The 17,952-nt window shown below is 39.9% G+C and overlaps 1 protein-coding gene across 6 annotated transcripts in view; it reads left to right on the forward strand.

Moving 5' to 3' along the window:
• The window catches only part of GLI3 (GLI family zinc finger 3), a 289,124-nt gene that overhangs the window by 245,642 nt on the left and 25,530 nt on the right, over positions 1-17,952 (forward strand). For all 6 annotated transcript variants that reach the window (XM_073678216.1, XM_073678219.1, XM_073678220.1 and 3 more), the window contains 2 exons: positions 12,490-12,639; positions 14,562-14,726. In XM_073678216.1, coding sequence (XP_073534317.1) covers positions 12,490-12,639; positions 14,562-14,726 — 315 coding nt within the window. The remainder of the gene's footprint in view (positions 1-12,489; positions 12,640-14,561; positions 14,727-17,952) is intronic.

Raw genomic sequence — 17,952 nt, forward strand, 5'->3', positions numbered from 1 at the left:
GACAATCTTGGTCAGAATATTTAAAGAAGAAGCAAATCGAAATTAAAGTATGCAAAGTATAATAAAAAACAAAGCAGATTAAATATAACTTGATTTTTCTTGCTCTGTTTGGGTTTAGGAGTCCAAGAGGCGGTCCTAATCTGCTAACTTTATATGTTACCTTATACAAATCAGGTGGTCAATCACTGATTAGGACCACCCCCTTGAATGACAAGCGGAGAATGAGCAGGGATTTCATTAAAAAAACGCAGTTTACAGATTTTTCTTTCCCACAAACCTGTATATGAATCTGTTCAACAGTTCCTGCTCTATAACTTGGTGCCCATAGATTGTTCAGTATTACTAAGGTGACATGTTCCCTTTAGCAGAAGAGGAAACCCAAGGACAGGAGGATAGTTACAAGGGGTGCAAAGGAAGCAGTGACATCCAGTGTCATATGCAAAGGCCCCCTTACCACATTGACTAAAAATAAACAGTATTTTAATTGTCATCTGGTATATAACAGGACTTGTTACACATTTTGTATTGGTTTTCATAAGCTTTAAAGATTTTTCACAGGATTAGAGTTTTTTTTTTTTTTACATAAACTCACCATACCTGTCTATGGCCTTATATATAAAATGGTTTTCCAGTTACCAACTGACTATAAAATGGTAAAAATCTAAATATTGAAATTTCTTAAAAAAGTTGTTTGTAACTGGTGATGAGCGGGCGTGCTCATTTAACCCTTTAACCAAGCAAGCTCGGGCGCTTGCCGAGTATCTTCGGTGTGCTCGTATATTATGTTTGAGTCCCTGCATCTGCATGATTTACAGCTGTAAGACAGCCTCAACACGTGAGGATTCCCTAACAAACAAGCAATCATGCAGATACAGGGACTCGAACATAATATACGGACACGTCGAAGATACTCGGCAAGCACCCGAGCGTGCTCGGTTAAAGGGTTAAATGAGCATGCTCACTCATCACTATTTGTAACTGATCAATTGATGACTTATGAGATCAGTGGGCTCTGAGGACTGGCACCCTCACCATTCAGCCGAAGTCTGCTCTAGCAATGGTCTGATATAAGCAATGTACAGGGAAGAACTCCGCAGTCCCGTACATTGCTTAGTGGCTGCTGCAATTTATCTCCCTTTTACTTGATTGGGAGATAAACAGCAGTACTGGAGCAGCCACTAAGCTCTGCACAGTGCTGCTGTGTTCAGCCTCGTACATCGCTTACATTGCTCTGGATTTCTGCTGATATGTGGGGGTGTCGGATGCCCACTAACCTCATAATAATGACCTTTCTTATGTAAAGGTCATCAAATATTAAGTCCTAGACAACCCCTTTAACCATTGAAATTCCAAGCCCCTTAAGCTCTTATAGTGCCATGGTCTCCCAATCGTCTTGATTAAGTTTTATCCTTAGCCCTGACTTACTATTCATACTGATGTCACTACTGCTGCCAGCAATTGGTGTTCCAGCACGGGGACAGAGTTGAATCCATACGGTAAGTATATTACTATTTCTTATTTTTAGCCATGTGAAGGCTAAAATAAGCTTAGATGTCCAGTCGTCACTCTGAATTTCAGTTTGTATTCTAGAATCCTAATGAACAGAATACCACAATCAGAATCAGAGGTAGAAAGATTTCTCATCTCAAAAGACTACATTATAGGGATTATCCAGGACTATTTAATTTTATTACTACCGGCATAAAAACTAACAGGCAGGTAGATGGTAACTAGCTGCCTGTTCTGCCCTGCACCAATCTCTGCTGGCACAGAGCCGTCACAGACCACTCCTGCCAGCTATACACTGGCTTCCGCTGATGTCGCGTCGACAGAGCAGTGGCTTCTCTTCTGCACTGTTCTGTTGACGGGGTGTGACTGCTGATGTCATGCTGATTGACAGTTGGCTCCCTGTTGCCTTACTGCGGGGTGCCGGCTGTCAATCTATATGATGTCACCAGTCACACCCCGTCAACAGAGCAGCCTGGAAGAGAAAAAGCTGCTCTATTCACTTGGAATAGCTGAATTGCTGGCAGAAGTGGTCTGTGACCGCTCTGAGCCAGCGCCGAGTAGAACAGGCAGGTAGTTACCTCTATTAACGTTGTAGTGTTTAGGCCCATAGTTAAAAAAAATAAAATAGTCCAGGACAGCCCTTTAACCTATTGATTAGCCCAACAGTGGTTACAGAATAAAAAGTGTTGAAGCATAAATTTGTCTCCCAATTTCGATGTTCTTGCCATAAACATGTGAAAACACTAAATTGGCAATAGAATTTCATAATGTGTGGAAATAATTATGCGCGCCTTGGACCAATGCAAATGCTTTATAAAAATGTCAGCACCGTGTGGAAGAGATTGGCAAGGCTCAGCCTGTGAGCCAGTCTAGAGGTGTTATAGAAGAAGGTTTTTTTTTCCATAACACCAGAATGAACCATATTAAGCTATTAACTTTCCAGCTATCAATACCTGAATTAAGCTGGGATTTATTTTTAATACATTATGAGAAAATTCACAGCCCCCATAAAAATGTGTTTCTCGCAAATAGAAAAAATATGTCGAATGTCTCTCTATTACAGCTGCATATTTCTTTCCTTCTCTTGATCCTAAAATTGCCTTACATTTATATGGAAAAAGGGCAATATCTTCCTGCGCCGTGTATTTACCCAGTAAAACCAACGCAGATTGTATATAAGGTAATTTGGCGCTGGTCCTTTTTGGTAGAGATTTCATTATTTTGCCTATATTATGAGTTGTGTAGCCTTGCAGATGTGTGCTTGGAAAACACCTGATGTCGGAATGAAACACTTCCCTTTATCCCACTTTCTTTGCTGAGATGTTTAATAGGAAACTGAAGCTCACTGAGCAATAAACCGTCTGCGCCAAGGTAACACTTATTTAATGAGTGAACACAGAAGGGAATTGTGTCAACATGACGCTGCGCTACTATATGGGTGCGATAGAAATGGAGCTGGCAAGAGAGATCACAAAGCCGCTGCACAACAGTGACAAAGCTCTTTTCATTAAGGCAACCATGTGGCCATATTTAAAGGGATTGTTCAGGTGTAGAAAAAAAGGTTTACTTTTCTCTACAAACAGTCCCACTCTTGTCCATAGGAATAGCAACTGAAATTTACAACCGATGCATGAGTGGTGCATTTTGTGGGAAAGAAATTTTTTTGAACCTTGACAACCCTGTTGAAAAAATGCATACAATAATGAAGCTGACTTAATGTGTAGCTATACCTTAGAACCACACTTTTCACCAGTTATTAGGGAAATTATCTTGCTATATGATATCATTGAGCTTCAGGGTCATAAATACCCTGTATGTGCTCATTACAGGGTGCAACTCAAACAGTGGGTCAATGACTGCATTAAAGTGTAACTAAAATAAAAAAAAAAAACTTTTGACATCTCATAAAGTTGTGTTCAAAATTTTGCTCAGAAGAGGTCCAGGTCTGAAGATCTACACGGTTCATTAAAATGAAGACGCTGAACAGTGAACAGCAGACAGATTCAATACGTTGTCAAGAGGGAGGGCGGTATCAGCGTCAGGGGAGAACAGCGCTAGACAGAGCACTTCTCCTTTAATTTAGCAATTGGTGAGGATCTAGGCATCAAAACTTCCGACATGTCTGTGTGACAAGTCAAAAGTTTATTAAAGGGGTTGTGCAGCATTAGGTTACAAGACTGCAGTCACTCTGCAGTTGCGCTCCCTGTGCACTATGGGACTTTCCGGTACCGGGAGCGGGCAGTCATGTGACCCCAAGTATGTGATTTGCATACTTCCAGCCACATTCCGACTAGACTTGTCAGCACTCGACTGCATGTTTGCAAATAGAATAATTGCGTTCACATGACCACCCGCTCCCGACATCGGTGAATCCTCAGAGTGCACAGTTTTTGACTGCAGACTTGTACCACAAGGCTAGAAAACACCTTTAAAATATCAATACAGTTTATTAAAGAATTGCAAAAAGTAATTTTTTATAACAAATTAAAAGTATAATTCTGAAGGAGAGTAGCATTTACAATATCCTCACTGAACAAATTCCTCCAGTTCCAATGCTGCTACAGTTCTTTATTTATAAAGAAAAAAACGAAACACATCATTCAGAGCTGCTCTACAGTCCACGGAGACTACCTGGGCCAAGAAAGTGCAGATCTCAAGGGAAGAATGTCACATCATAAATACCACCTCCTTAACTAGCTTCCTGTTGGATTCCATTTCTTCAGGCAGAGCACAGGATGGTCATGGAACGTGAAACAGCATCACATTGCTACAGGCTTCCACAGCCGTGTTGACAGAGTCTAAAAGACAAACCCAGCAACACCGCTATGAAAGCCAGCACTGTAAATCCAAGACTCAGAGCACTGTTAACCACTAACTTGCTTAGGAAGAATGCACATTGCTGCATCACTCATTTTTTATGAATTAGAAAGGATATGGCCGAACATTCCTCAGACCACCATTAATAACATCATTGATAGCAGCCAAGGAGTGTGAGTGCATTTCTGCACGTGGCACTCATACTCAATGCTGAATAAATCGAGATGCTTTGAAAAATGACTCCAATTTTGTGATTTTCTTTCTTCGGCTTTTTCTTCTTTCTTCTTGGTGTTCCAATGTAAATCTTGAAGAATATAGGAATGAATATACATATGTATATATATGTATATTTATATGATTTTCAGCATATAAATATATATATATTTATATGATGAAAATCTGGAAGCAAAAGTTTCAAAATCTCCCAATTTATTAATTATCAAGTATGAATGCTATACACAGAATTACACCCAGTTACACACCTTGGCAGACTATCAACAAGGTTATTAATGGTTGTCTGAGGAATGTTATTTTACATTAAATGCAATTGGGCCCACAAATCATCAAGATCCACTGTTGGCAGTTCTCTTTGCAATTGAGGACCAATGATGTTCCAAATGTGCCCAATGTACAGAAGTTCAGAGATGCTGCAAGCCATGGTAGCATGGTTAGTCCACAGGATGCTCATAGTAGCATGAACAACATGTGGCCTGAAGTTGTCGTTTTAAAAAAAAATAGCTCCTTTAAGGGGAATCTGTCACCACTTTGGAGTTATCAGACCTCTACTATGGCCATACAGGTTATAGAAAAGTAAATCTATACATACCTGTATGGCCCATAGTAGAGGTTTGATTGCAGAGAAAAGCACTTTAATCAATTCTATTTTGTACAGGCTTGGCGTCCAGGAGCAATCCCCGTCAATTTGCTTATTATTCCCCCAAATCCCCGCCTATATGCTTAATTATCACATTCCCCCCCTCCTCTGCACGTTACAGGGTCCTGTGACAGGCCCTGTGACGTGCACTGTGCTCCCTGACTTCCTGGGCATGCTCAAAGCACCGCTCACATAGAGCGCGCTTTGCTTCATCCTGGCCCGTCTGCCTATGCTCTGCGCCGCAGGTTTTTATTGTGCAGGCGCCGAGGAGTCACTGTCACTTCCCGGCGCCTGTGCACAGGCTGATGGGGCTGGGATGAAGCAAAGCTCGCTCTATGTGAGTGGCGCTTTGTGCATGCCTGGAAAGTCAGGGAGCATAGTGCACATCACTGGGCCCTGTGACGTGCAGGGGAGGGGGATATGTGATAATTAAGCATATAGGCGGGGATTTGGGGGAATAATAAGCACATAAAACTCTTTAGACATCATCATCCTTGGCCTTTTAATGCCAGCTCAGTAAGAGGTCAGGTATTAAAGGTGCTTGGATATTAAAGGTATTAAGTAGCATTGTTCACAGTTTTTCACAGTTGCCCCAAGTTTGTCATGGAATTTCGTCTACTTGACTCAGCTCAGCTACTTCTAGGTGTCTACCTTTGCCTCTGCTGCGCCTGACTTCCATGCTACAGGCAGAGTTATTTCCCCACTCACTCCAGCTTACTAGGTCTTGTCCACACAACTAACTCCTCAAAAATGTTATAGGTCCTATTCAAACCTGGCCTGTGCAATCTAGGTAAGGCGTCTCTTCATGCCAGTCTCCAGCTTGACTATCCTTTACTGTTTCCCAGTTGTTAACCATTTCCTTGCTACAAGTCTCTGTTTGCATATATCATTGCTATTAACCATTTACTAGCTGGAAGATATCAGACTGTATTTACTCCTGTGTTTAACCATTGCCCTGCTGGAAGATACAGACTACGTTTCTTTAACTACTTCCTTGTTGGAAAATACCAGTTTCCTATACAGTTACTATTCCCTTGTGAGTCCGCATACCTTCTTTATCTGTGCTACCTGCTCTGCTTTTTTCTCTGCCTTTCTGTATACCCTGCTGGCCTTGTTTTTGCTGACTCACATGTTGTCCTTCAAGACCCATTCCGCTGCACCATTGCCTCCGGTCTGTGCTGCTTACCTAGACTTACAGCTTAGAGAATCTGCTTCACCTGGTGAGTCTGGATGCGTGATTGTAGCAAGATATGTTTTATTCTGAAATGCAGCATTTCAGAGTAAACATACTTTGATAAACTAGCAGAGGACTATGTGTCTCAGAATACTAGTCTCATGTGGTCCCCGACCATCTTTTCCCCTCCCCGCTTTCCATGACTATGTACACACATAGGAAGATACCTGTCAGTCATCTGCAGCGGAGCAGTGAGAAGCTGAGACACAAAGTCTCTGGCCAACTTTTCAATTTATATTTATGAAATGGTACAGTGTTTCAGAGTAAACCATACCTGGCTGCAATCAAGCAGCCAGTGTCTGGTTAATACTGTCAATGGTTCAAGCAGCATGAAACGGATCACAGGTTCCCTTTAAACTACCTGTCTTATAATGTTTAGGTGGCCGCTGGTCCCTGACACTTAGCAGCAGATACTCGCCAAGGCCATATTTCATATAACTGTTTTCACCAGAATTCCAGTGCACATCTATTTAGATAGTTGTAATTTTTTTTGCTTCTTTTGGTATTTTTAAGCTCTAGTCTCCAAACGCCGCTTTCTAAAAATTAGGAAGAACTAAGGAGGGAAGAGTGTGACCAACGTAATCAAAGAATTAATCAGCTCACCCTTTGTTGAAATCCCATACATTCATAACGGGAAGTACGGATAGTGTCCCTGCCAGACACGATGCACACATGTGACACACTGGACGCGTTTCGAGCACCCTACGTGCTGAGTCTAAGAGCATGTAGGGTGCTCGAAACGCGTCCAGTGTGTTTTTTGCTTTTTTTCTTCCCCTCATACCTCCCCTTGTGGTTCTACCTATATCCTGTGTTTTAATGGACTAAATAAAGGACGAAAAAGTTTTATTCCGTGAAAGGTGGATTTTTTCTTATTCAAGAGTGTGACCAAGCATAGCCGACAAGTACATTATCATTAATACCACAAAACTCCCTGACTGGAGAACATTTTTTTACTCTGGTGCTTTGCAGCCTAAAGATGCATCATAAGAGGCCCTGGCCATCTTGCTCCAACAGTCTCTTCAACAAGACTGCAAAAAGCCAGTCTTGATGAATCAGGGCCTAATCTCTCTCAATAGCTTTGAGATGTTCTTAAGAAGCTGCGAGCACACATCCACAGGTCACTAACTTTAATTGCTCCATGGTCCAGTTTTGATGCTGACCTGCCAATGATAGGTGCTTTGGCAGTTGGAAAGAGGTCAGCACGGGCACCCCAGGGGCATGGGTATGGAGCTGCATAACAAGCAAGCTGTGATGCACTACATGCTCTAATATTCTGGCGCATGTCTTCTATATCATTAACATTTTTCGCAATTAATGCCACTGTAGTTCTTTTGTGGATCAGACCAAACATACTAATTCATACTTCCCACGTGCATAAATGAGCTTGGTGTGCTGTTCTCTTTTATTTTGGGAATCTTCCTACCTAACGAGTTAATTCTTGTCTACAGACTATTAACTTTCCTAGAAACCAGAATGTTTGATAATTGATAATAATAATTGATAACCAAAATTAAATTAATTAAAATTAAATAATAATTGATAATTAAACTTACTTGATAATCAAGCAATTAAAGGCAGAATTTTCCTGTATTTTCATATGTTGGTTTTCTTAATGCTTCAAGAATTCAACGTCTATACAAGAATATACAAAATATAACTCAGCATAAATATAAAAAAAGTAAAAAAAAAAAAAAGAAGAATGGAACAGACATGTATTTCTGTTTTGCTGTTACTCCTTGATAGTAAATTTCTGTAGGGTTAATTCCAGACTGATGGACAGTACAATTTTGATAATTTATTGGCAATTTATTAAATCAGTTTGATCTGTATAATATTAGTTGTTCAGTGATCTGTACAAGCCTTTAGAACATGTTGGCGCTGTGTTTCCTGGCCAATGTTAAATTCATTGGAACCGTCTTTTATTGTTCACATTGCACTATTGTAATATTGAATGTCTTGTAGCAAGAAGGGGAGCCTTGCATTATGGATAAGTGTATTTTTCTGAATAGATACCTTCTGAACAAGTCCCTGCGGGGGCATATCTTCTTCTTGGGGTCAGGAATGTTATAAGGTAGATTTGACTTCTCCAGGATATTGTGTCTGTCTCTGTACATTTAAATTGCCACAGAAAGCTCTTTGGAGCAAAGTACTATGTTTTCTTTGTACGAGAGCCAGGGATTTTCTTCCCTTTTGGGAATTCTCAGTCTCGTATTTAAACATACAAACGGAGCATGTTTAACCTATTGACTGTTATGTGCGGGCAGCTGCAAAACCACTGGATAAAAATGAAAGTCAAGCTATATTATGAAATGAGGGCAGGAGTATAAACTACCCTGGTAACACAGCTTCACTTTATCTCAGGGATTCAGGAGGTTGACAGGTAGAATGATAGGAGACCCTGCAAAATCTGGCAATACACACAATTGTATCTTCTTCCAATAACTCTTTTTTCCAGTTTTTATCCGTTTTTTTCCGATACCCCCTCCGTTACCTTTATTATACACCACTGTTCTGCGTGCACAAGACTTTATACTGTATAGTATGAATGACATATTTCATGACTATGTATAATGTGTAGCAGTAAGGCCTAGGCAACATGATGGGTTGTAATATTCAGTTCTACCCTATGGTGGGGTGTGATGATGTTACTTGTGTACCCTTCCATTGTGGTTAATTGGCACCTATACAATAGATAGGAGGCTACAGGTGATTTTATTAGCACTACTAGACATTGCTTGTGTAGCTGGAAGTAATTGCTAGTTTCTTGTTTTGCTTCTTTGTAGTTCTGGTCTGTTGCAGGCTCGTTACTGCTGATTTGAGCTGACAACAGAGTGCGCTGTCATTGTGCACAGCGCGCAGGCCAGGGACTAGCCCAGCCCCTGAGAGGAGCGTCACTGATGACGCTTTGTTTCAAGGAGGGGGAAGAAGCTGCGGCAGTGACTGCAGCCTCTAGCCCCTGATGACGCTTCATTTGAGTATCTGAGCATGCACTGGGATTCTCAAACAAAGCATCATCAGAAAGGAAGTAGAAAAAAATAGAATAGCTGTTAAATAGTGTAATTAGGGAAGGATAGGGAGATTTTAATACAAGTGTATCAGAAAATAGTTTAGCTTATGGAACTAAATAGACAGGGATTTAGAATGAAAATTACTTAGCCATAAGACCACCCCTTTAAGCCTCAAGTCAGGGAGAGTGTGCCATTGGATTTTTCTCTAATGGCGTTCTCTTCTAGTCACCTGACCCCTGCTGCCAATTACAGACTTCCATACGGGGTAGATAATTGTTTCCAGAGCTAGCAGAACAAGTTGAGTATGCCTCTCTTTATTATTTTTAATCAATCCATAGATAAAAAACAATGTAGTTTACTATTGGACCACCCCTTTAACAGCTGCAGTTAATAAAGTTGCACTAAGTTTCAGTCTGCAATCTTCACTCCTTCGTTTTTAGATCCCAATATGCAGTTCTCAGTCTGAGGAGTGTCTCTCCCAGTAATATAGGTTGAAAGTGAGCTCTGCAGGGCTGCAGTCTTAATTTGTTTTAATGTATCAAAATATATACTGTATTAAAGGGGTTGTCACATCAGGGCAACCCTTGCCATTATGTCCTATTAGGGGGGATCCTAAACCCACTTTTCAGAGTAATAGTGATGAGGAGCTGGGGCTGAGGCCATTTATCAGCTATAATGCTACATCTCCCCTCATCATATAGGGGATATCTGTAATGAGAATCCATATTTTCTTTATTTGAAAACAAAACCATTGTAATGCAATGATGTGCTGAAACGGCATTGACCTGTCACACAGAACAGCGATTCTGCTGCCAATCTGCCTTTCTGACATGGCCCCGAGTCAACTAGAGAATATATTAAAACATTAATTACCAACCAGGTGAATGTTACTCCAGGTAAAAAAAAATCAGATGCTTCATTTCATAGAAAGCCCTGGGCTGATTTTGAACTTGAGTTACAAGTGTTGTATTATGTGCCTGTCTTTGTCTTAAAGAGCTTTTTGAGTTTTGGTTTTACAGGATATGTACCCCAGGCAGCAGTCAAATTAAAATATTATACTTATCCCTGTCAAGGTTTTGATTTCATGTAATTAGTGTTTTTGCAACATGTGAATGTGTCTGTACAAAGTAAAGTCACTCCAGGCAAAATATTGTATGTATATTGTTATTGTAATAGGGAAAAACCACTGTGTCGTTATGGAACATATTGGTGCATTGCTCCACCTAGAGGTAATCTGGAAGAATTACTACTACTTAAATTTGTAGAAATGTGTTGCTAACGATAGTTTAAGCTTTTAAAGGGAATCTGTCACCAGGTTTTTGTCATCTAATCTGAGAGCAGCATAATGTAAAGGAAGAGGCCTCAATTACAGCAATGTATCACTTACTGGGCTTCTCACTGTAATTTTGATAAAAATCTAGTTTTATCAGCAGAAGAGTATCACACCTACTGCCATGTAGTCCTCCATATTCATGAGCTCTGTATAACCCTGACTCACCGCTGATTGGTAGCTTCCTGCCTATACACAGTGTACACAGAAAGCTGCCAATCAGTGGTGTGGGCAGGTTATACCGAGCTCAGCATTCAGAGATCTGCAAGTTTTATCAAAACTGCAGCAAGCAGCCCAGTAAGTGATTAATTCCTGGAATCAGAGTCTCTGCCCTGATATCATGCTGCTCTCAGATCGGGTAGCAAAAACCTGCTGATGGATTCCTTCTAACTATATACACATCAAGTCCCAATTATTATTTTCAAAATATTTGTGTATATTAAGCTAAGTTGATGCTTAAGAAAAGAAGACTGCGTCATAGTCAATTATAGCTTTTATTTTTTTTAACATAATTGATCTGTAACATAATATTTGAAAACAGTTTGACAAATTAATGCTGCATTTGAATAGACATATATTGTACATCTTTAACATTATACCTATAACCTACTTTGGTCTTATACTCCTTATCGTGGAGGTATTACCTCCATAAAACATTGCTGAGAAAGCTGATACACATAAATGGACCATATAGAAGAAATAGTGTGGGTCTATAAAATAGACCTGAAAAAATAGTAATCTTATCCAGCACTCAATCTCCAAATTTTCAGATAAAAAGAGATTTATTAATCCACTAGTACGAAAAACACACAAGTTTAAAAACAGGACTTCCCGAGAAAAAAATCCTACGCGTTTCGACCCTGTAAATAAAAACGGTCCTTAGTCAAGGTTCTGTCACCCGTGTAAATGATGTCTAAGGATAATAGAGAGCTCAAAGATCCTTTTAGTCGAGAAAAGTCCTAATTGATCAAACAAGAGGACTTCCTGATAGTTCCCTTATTAGGGAGTGTTTAGCGGAAGTGAATGCGCCCAGCTTGGTTTTGTAAGTGCCTCCTTAACCTGTTCTGAGGTTGCGTCTGCTGAAAGCTTTGGACTTTGCAATGGTCCCTTTAGGCTTTTCTGAAATGTCATCAACTCTAATTGCTGCTTGACCCATTCCTCTCTCGCAAGGAAACAAGGTTTATGTGTCTTTGTCTGTACAACGCCTGCTGTCATTTCACCGGAATCAGTACAGCTGGAATAGTTACAAAGATTAGTCCCTGTGGCTTTCTAAACATAACGCTGCCTGACAACCCTGACCTCAACGGTTTTTGACACAGTTATACTAGTTTAGAGGTTTACTGTGTCTTGTAGAAAGGTGCGAGATGAAATACAGTAACCCCTTGGTGAATGGAGATCTCAGCATTATACAGTACGCATGGCAGTCTATGATATTTTATTATAAAAAGTGACTGACTACACAGCCCCAAAAGATCTTCCAAGGAATGAACTGTCAAGCTTATAAATACTTCTGTAAAGAATTGGTCTGAAATTTAGAAAACTGCTTGTCCTAAATAATCTATTTGATAAAATATTTGGTTTAAGCTAATGTACAGAAAGCTGAGATCTCCAAAGTACTTCTACTTTTTTATACTTTTGTATATTTGATAGTTTGGTTAGATATTTGTAATTATCATTGTTCTTTTTTTTAATGTTCTTTTTTTAATCTTATTTATAGCATATAAACAATGATCACATACATGGAGAAAAAAAAGAATTTGTATGTCGATGGTTGGACTGTTCAAGAGAGCAAAAGCCATTCAAGGCTCAGTACATGCTGGTGGTCCACATGAGGCGACACACAGGGGAGAAGCCACACAAATGCACTGTAAGTAATAGTGATATCTCACACTAAGGCCATGGTCAGTATTTGCTCAGTATTTTTTATCAGGAGTGGGTGATAAATACAGGAGTAGTGCACGAGTTTCTATAATACTTTTCCTGATTGTTCCACTCCTGGTTTTGGCTTACAAATACTGATGTAATATACTGACCAAGTACTGAACATGTGAACGTGACCTAATACATATTTATCAAGTTGCCTAATAAGAAAGATTTTCACTAAATATTTTTTCACCGCTGCAGAAAATAACACAGTTCTTTAGAAAGTCTCAAATTAAATTTATCTTTTACAAAAATCCAATTGATAATGCAGCCTGAACTGAAGAAAAAAGGAGGTTAATGAGTCTTGACAGAACTTAACCCAGTTCTTTTTCTAGTACCTTTTAATATTGGCATATCTACTTGCTTGTTAGGAGATGTGACTATGCAATACTGAGGAAATCACTGAATTAGCCAGGGAAAAAATGTGGCTTCCTCAAAGGCCCCTTTCACATGTCCGTATAATACCGGTACCAGAAAAAACGGTACCGGTGTCATCAGAGTTTTGGATCAGTGTGTCATCTGTGTGTCATCAGTGAGCCATCAGTGTGCCATCAGTGTTTTGGATCAGTGTGTCATCTGTGTGTCATCAGTGAGCCATCAGTGTTTTGGATCAGTGTGTCATCTGTCTGTCATCAGTGAGCCATCAGTGTGCCATCAGTGAGCCATCAGTGAGCCATCTGTGTGTCATCAGTGTGTCATCAGTGAGCCATCTGTGTGTCATCAGTGTGTCATCAGTGTGCCATCAGTGTGTCATCAGTATGCCATCAGTGTGTCATCTGTGTGTCATCAGTATGCCATCGTTTTTTTTTACGGTATGGCTTAAGAAAAATCTATTTCAAAACTTCTCCTATACTTTCCAATGTCAAACATATACAGCACACAGATGGCACACTGATGACACATGGATGCCATCCTTGTGCTGTACGTGTTTTACACGGACCCATAGACATATATCCATGCAGCCGGAAAAAACTCATGTCTCCATGTGCTTCACACGGTCCGCGTGAAAGCACAGACATGTGAAGATCACCATAGGTTTAGTAGGTACGTGTGGATACGTGTCTCCGGTATGTGTGAAACCGGATGCCACATGTACCAAAAACACATACGTGTGCAACGGGTCCAAGGTGAACTAACAAAGACCATTACTTACTATATATTAAAATTGACGCCATGTAATACCACATGTGTATCTGCTTGCCAGTTTGATAAATGTTGATCAACAACGAGGCCTCATTTAGAGAAGAGATTAACTAGATGGTACAACCATCTTTAACCAACACAGGACATGGCATTTTCCTCCATCCTGAAAAGGCACATTTTATGTTTTTTTTATTTTTTTCTGGTGGGTATTTTAACATGTTAATGCATTATTTTTATTGCTGATTTCACCTGTAACCGGGGCAGGTATATTAGCCCCAGTTGCAGAGGAAATTCAGCCCTTTGTCTGCATAGTAGAGCTGACTAGGTCACCTACAATCCAACAGCCTTGCTCTATCCCTACACCCATCGATTACATGATATTGAGAATTGGATTGGTAAGCACTGACAGCGCTTCCTATACTGTGTACACAGCGCTTGTTTAGTGTTGTATATACAGTGATCCAGAAGGCAGGGATGGTTCCGAACCATCTCATACGTTTATTATCATCTCTGCTTTCTCGATGGGGAGTTTGGCATCTGCAGTTGCACGACCATGTGCAAGCAGCTTACTTTACAATGACGTTTTAGAACACGGACATTTAAAATCTATGGGTGTTCCGGAACTGGTTAGCAATATTTTGGTAACTATGCATTCAAATGGGAAACCTCTTATGAAATATTTACAATCCTTACAAAATGATTCTAAACTTTCTTCTCTTGTAGTTTGAAGGGTGTTCAAAGGCTTACTCCAGATTAGAAAACTTGAAAACGCACTTGCGATCTCACACTGGAGAGAAACCATATGTCTGTGAGCATGAAGGCTGCAACAAGGCTTTCTCCAATGCATCGGACAGAGCGAAGCACCAAAACCGCACTCATTCCAACGAGGTAAGTGCCAACAACCATAACATTTGTGGCCCATTTAGATGGGCAGGTTTCTGCCCATAAGCAAATACCAATCGACTAATATACAAGTCGGTCAGCACTTGTCTATGGCCTCTTTAACATGGATGATTGTTAATGCAACTGTTCTGTCCCCATACAGTGTTCTTGTCGGCTTTTCGTCCCCTGTTTACATGGGGTGATGTGTTGCTGACAACAGTAACTTAATTGTTGGCATAAATGATGCAATCAGCAGATGAAACCCTATTTTTTTCTTGTTCGTTGGCTGATCAGCTGCGTGTTTGTACAGGCTGAAGTTCAAATCATTCTTATAAAAGATTGTTTGCCAGTAAATACGCCTTGATACATCATACTATATCTTTACTATGTTTTAAGCACACAAGCCATCAGGGATTTTATTTCATGAGCCTCCACCTTTGTATTCTGGACCACCAGTTTTCTAATTGAATATATACAAGTGCTAATAGCAATTGTCTTGGGGATATTTCACCAGAGTAATCTTTGAATTGTGTGATTTTTTTACCTTCAAACGTTGCTTGGAATGTGATCTATTAGGGTCAACTCTCCAGTTTTTTCTGGATTATGGAATTTTAAGTGCCCATTAATATAAAGTATTGAAGGTTTAAATAAATATGTCTTCATATTTCTAGATGTTTTTATTTTCTTATGTATCAAACAGTTTTAAATTTAGTGAAAGATGTTTCTCCAGGAAGTAGAAATTATAGCAACACTGATACATGCCCAAAAATGTTCTTCCTCTGCTAGTTTGCACAATAATTTTTGTTGAACCTGCTGCTTGTGCTTCAGAGCTGTACTTCCTACTGTAATTAGGGACAAGAAGGAGCATTTGGACGTTTGAAATAACAAACTGCATCCGTCAGTAATATGTTATTCTCAAGTGCAATTTTTGCATGCTCGGTGAAAAACTTTCATCAAAGTGTAACCACTGTTTAATTTTTGTCATAAATGAATCGTACACATGAAAATAAGAAACTTTATAATAAGATTCTAAACTGGTCATTCATTCTCAAGCTTCTCAGTTCAGGGCTAAAATCTGTCTTCAGTAAATACAGATTTTCCCATTACTTAGATAAAGGATGGCAGTGATCATCAAGTTCTGTGGAGAACTGTAACTGTCATTTGACTAGAATTTCCAGCAGAATGTCTGTGTCCGCCTCTAGCGCCTCCCCCTCTCCTCTATATAGAATTTTAAAAGCACCAACTGTCATCTCCTGTTTCAGGAATAATAAAATCTGTCTTCACCGAATACGGATTGTACCTGTGAATTGAGAGCGAATGATCAATATAGGAGTGTACTTCTTCCTTTGCATGAGGTTGCCCAATCATAAGCAGGCAGCGTCATACAGGGGAGAAAAGAACATGCCCTACTCACTGATCTCTGCTGCTACAGTGTAGAGATACATCAGATCTGAGTTATGTATCATTACAAACCTATTCAGATCTCATCTGGAAGTGTTTGTAAAGATACATAACTCAGCTCTGCTGCATCTGTACACAATAGCTCCAGAGTTATGTATCATTTTAAACATTTCCATATCTCATCTCATATCATTATAAACATTTCCATAACTCATCTCACATTGCTGTCAGCTTTCACCCTACCCTCACACTGACTGCCATGAGATCTGGAAGTGTTTGTAATGATATGTAATTCAGCTTTGCGTTAATTCCTTACACAGTAGCTGCAGAGGTTAGAAATGAGAGGAGGGTGTGTTCTTTTCTCCCTGCATGATGCTGCCAGCTTCTGTTTGGTCAACCTCATGCAGGGGAAGAAATACATGCCCCAGAGCCAAATCTCTGGTAATGCCAAGTTGAACAATAACATAAATTGTAGGCTAAAAGAGAGAGGGGAAAAATAAAAACTACAGTTTACTCAGCTCTGCAGACACTTTTCCATTATATGGCCAATATAATATGAAAGGTCTAAATTTAATTGGGAGTTAGAAATGAAAGCTGCTTGTTTTGGATTTTGAATTTATTTCAATTGAAAGATTAAAGATTGAGACTGATATGTTAGCATGCAAATTTAATGTAAGAAACTGAGTTATGTAATGGTTAACCCTGATTATTGTGGGAACCTTTTATTGGAGTTCATATAGAAGTATAGTATACATATAGTTTTCTATGAAAGTAGTCAGGACATAATTATAGGAACACTAGATATTATAATTAATGAAGCCCTCATTTAATGTAGAGTGAGTGAATTAATATACACACATACTTCTGTGTTCTCCGGTGTCCAGCGCCGTTCTGCTCCTCTTCTCAATGATATCACCGCAATTGCAACGAGCTGGGTCACTCTATGCCCTATTTGTGAGCCAGAAGTCTTACATTGTAAGCCTATGGAGTCTTATTCTGATGCCCCATAGGCTTACACTGTAAGGGCTCGCTCTCACTTGCGATTAAATCGGATGAATGCAATCCGATTAAAAATCGGAATGCATTCGTACCAATTTAATCCTATGTTTGTGTTCTCAATGGCGTTTTTGTCCCTGCTCCAATTGGATCGCGATCGGACTGAAAAAAAAAAACGCAGCTTGCGGAATTCAGATTGCACACACCCATATAAGTGAATGGGTGGATGTGAAACATCACACTGCACTAGGATATCACCCGAGTGCAGTGCGATTCCCGCCAACACCAGCAACAGAGGAGATGGAGAAATTAATTTCTCCGTCTCCTCCTCAGTTGTGCTGTGATTCTCTCATGTGAGAGGATCGGAGCACAAAGCACTGACACTCGGCTCTCGCTCACAGCAGAGCAGGAGCCAAGTGTCATTAGGATATTGCATCCAATGCTCTCACATCGGATGCCATACACTGGTATGACTCCGGCCTAAAAAACACTTTCCGGGTCATGGAGAGCGCAGTGTAACCGGAAGAGTCTGCAGAATGGTGACATCACTGAGAAGAGGAGCAGAATGGCGCTGGACACCGTAGAGAGCAGCGGTAGGTGAGTATATTAATACACTCACATTACATTACAAGCCCATGTACACACATTTAATGAATTAAAAACTTAATGGCAGGGCTTCTTTAAAGCTGAAACAGAATGGATCTAATACTAGTTTCTATTAGTTCTGTACTGTGACTCAGACTTTCAACTTTGACTTGTTACAATAAAGTGTGTTTTTCTGCAATTCCACAATATGTTTTGGGTTTCTCCATGACTTTCCATGTTAATTCTAATT

Source organism: Phyllobates terribilis, unplaced genomic scaffold, assembly GCF_046119375.1.
Source record: "Phyllobates terribilis strain yellow unplaced genomic scaffold, ASM4611937v1 Scaffold_4__5_contigs__length_816908805, whole genome shotgun sequence".
NCBI classification, from domain to species: Eukaryota; Metazoa; Chordata; class Amphibia; order Anura; family Dendrobatidae; genus Phyllobates; species Phyllobates terribilis.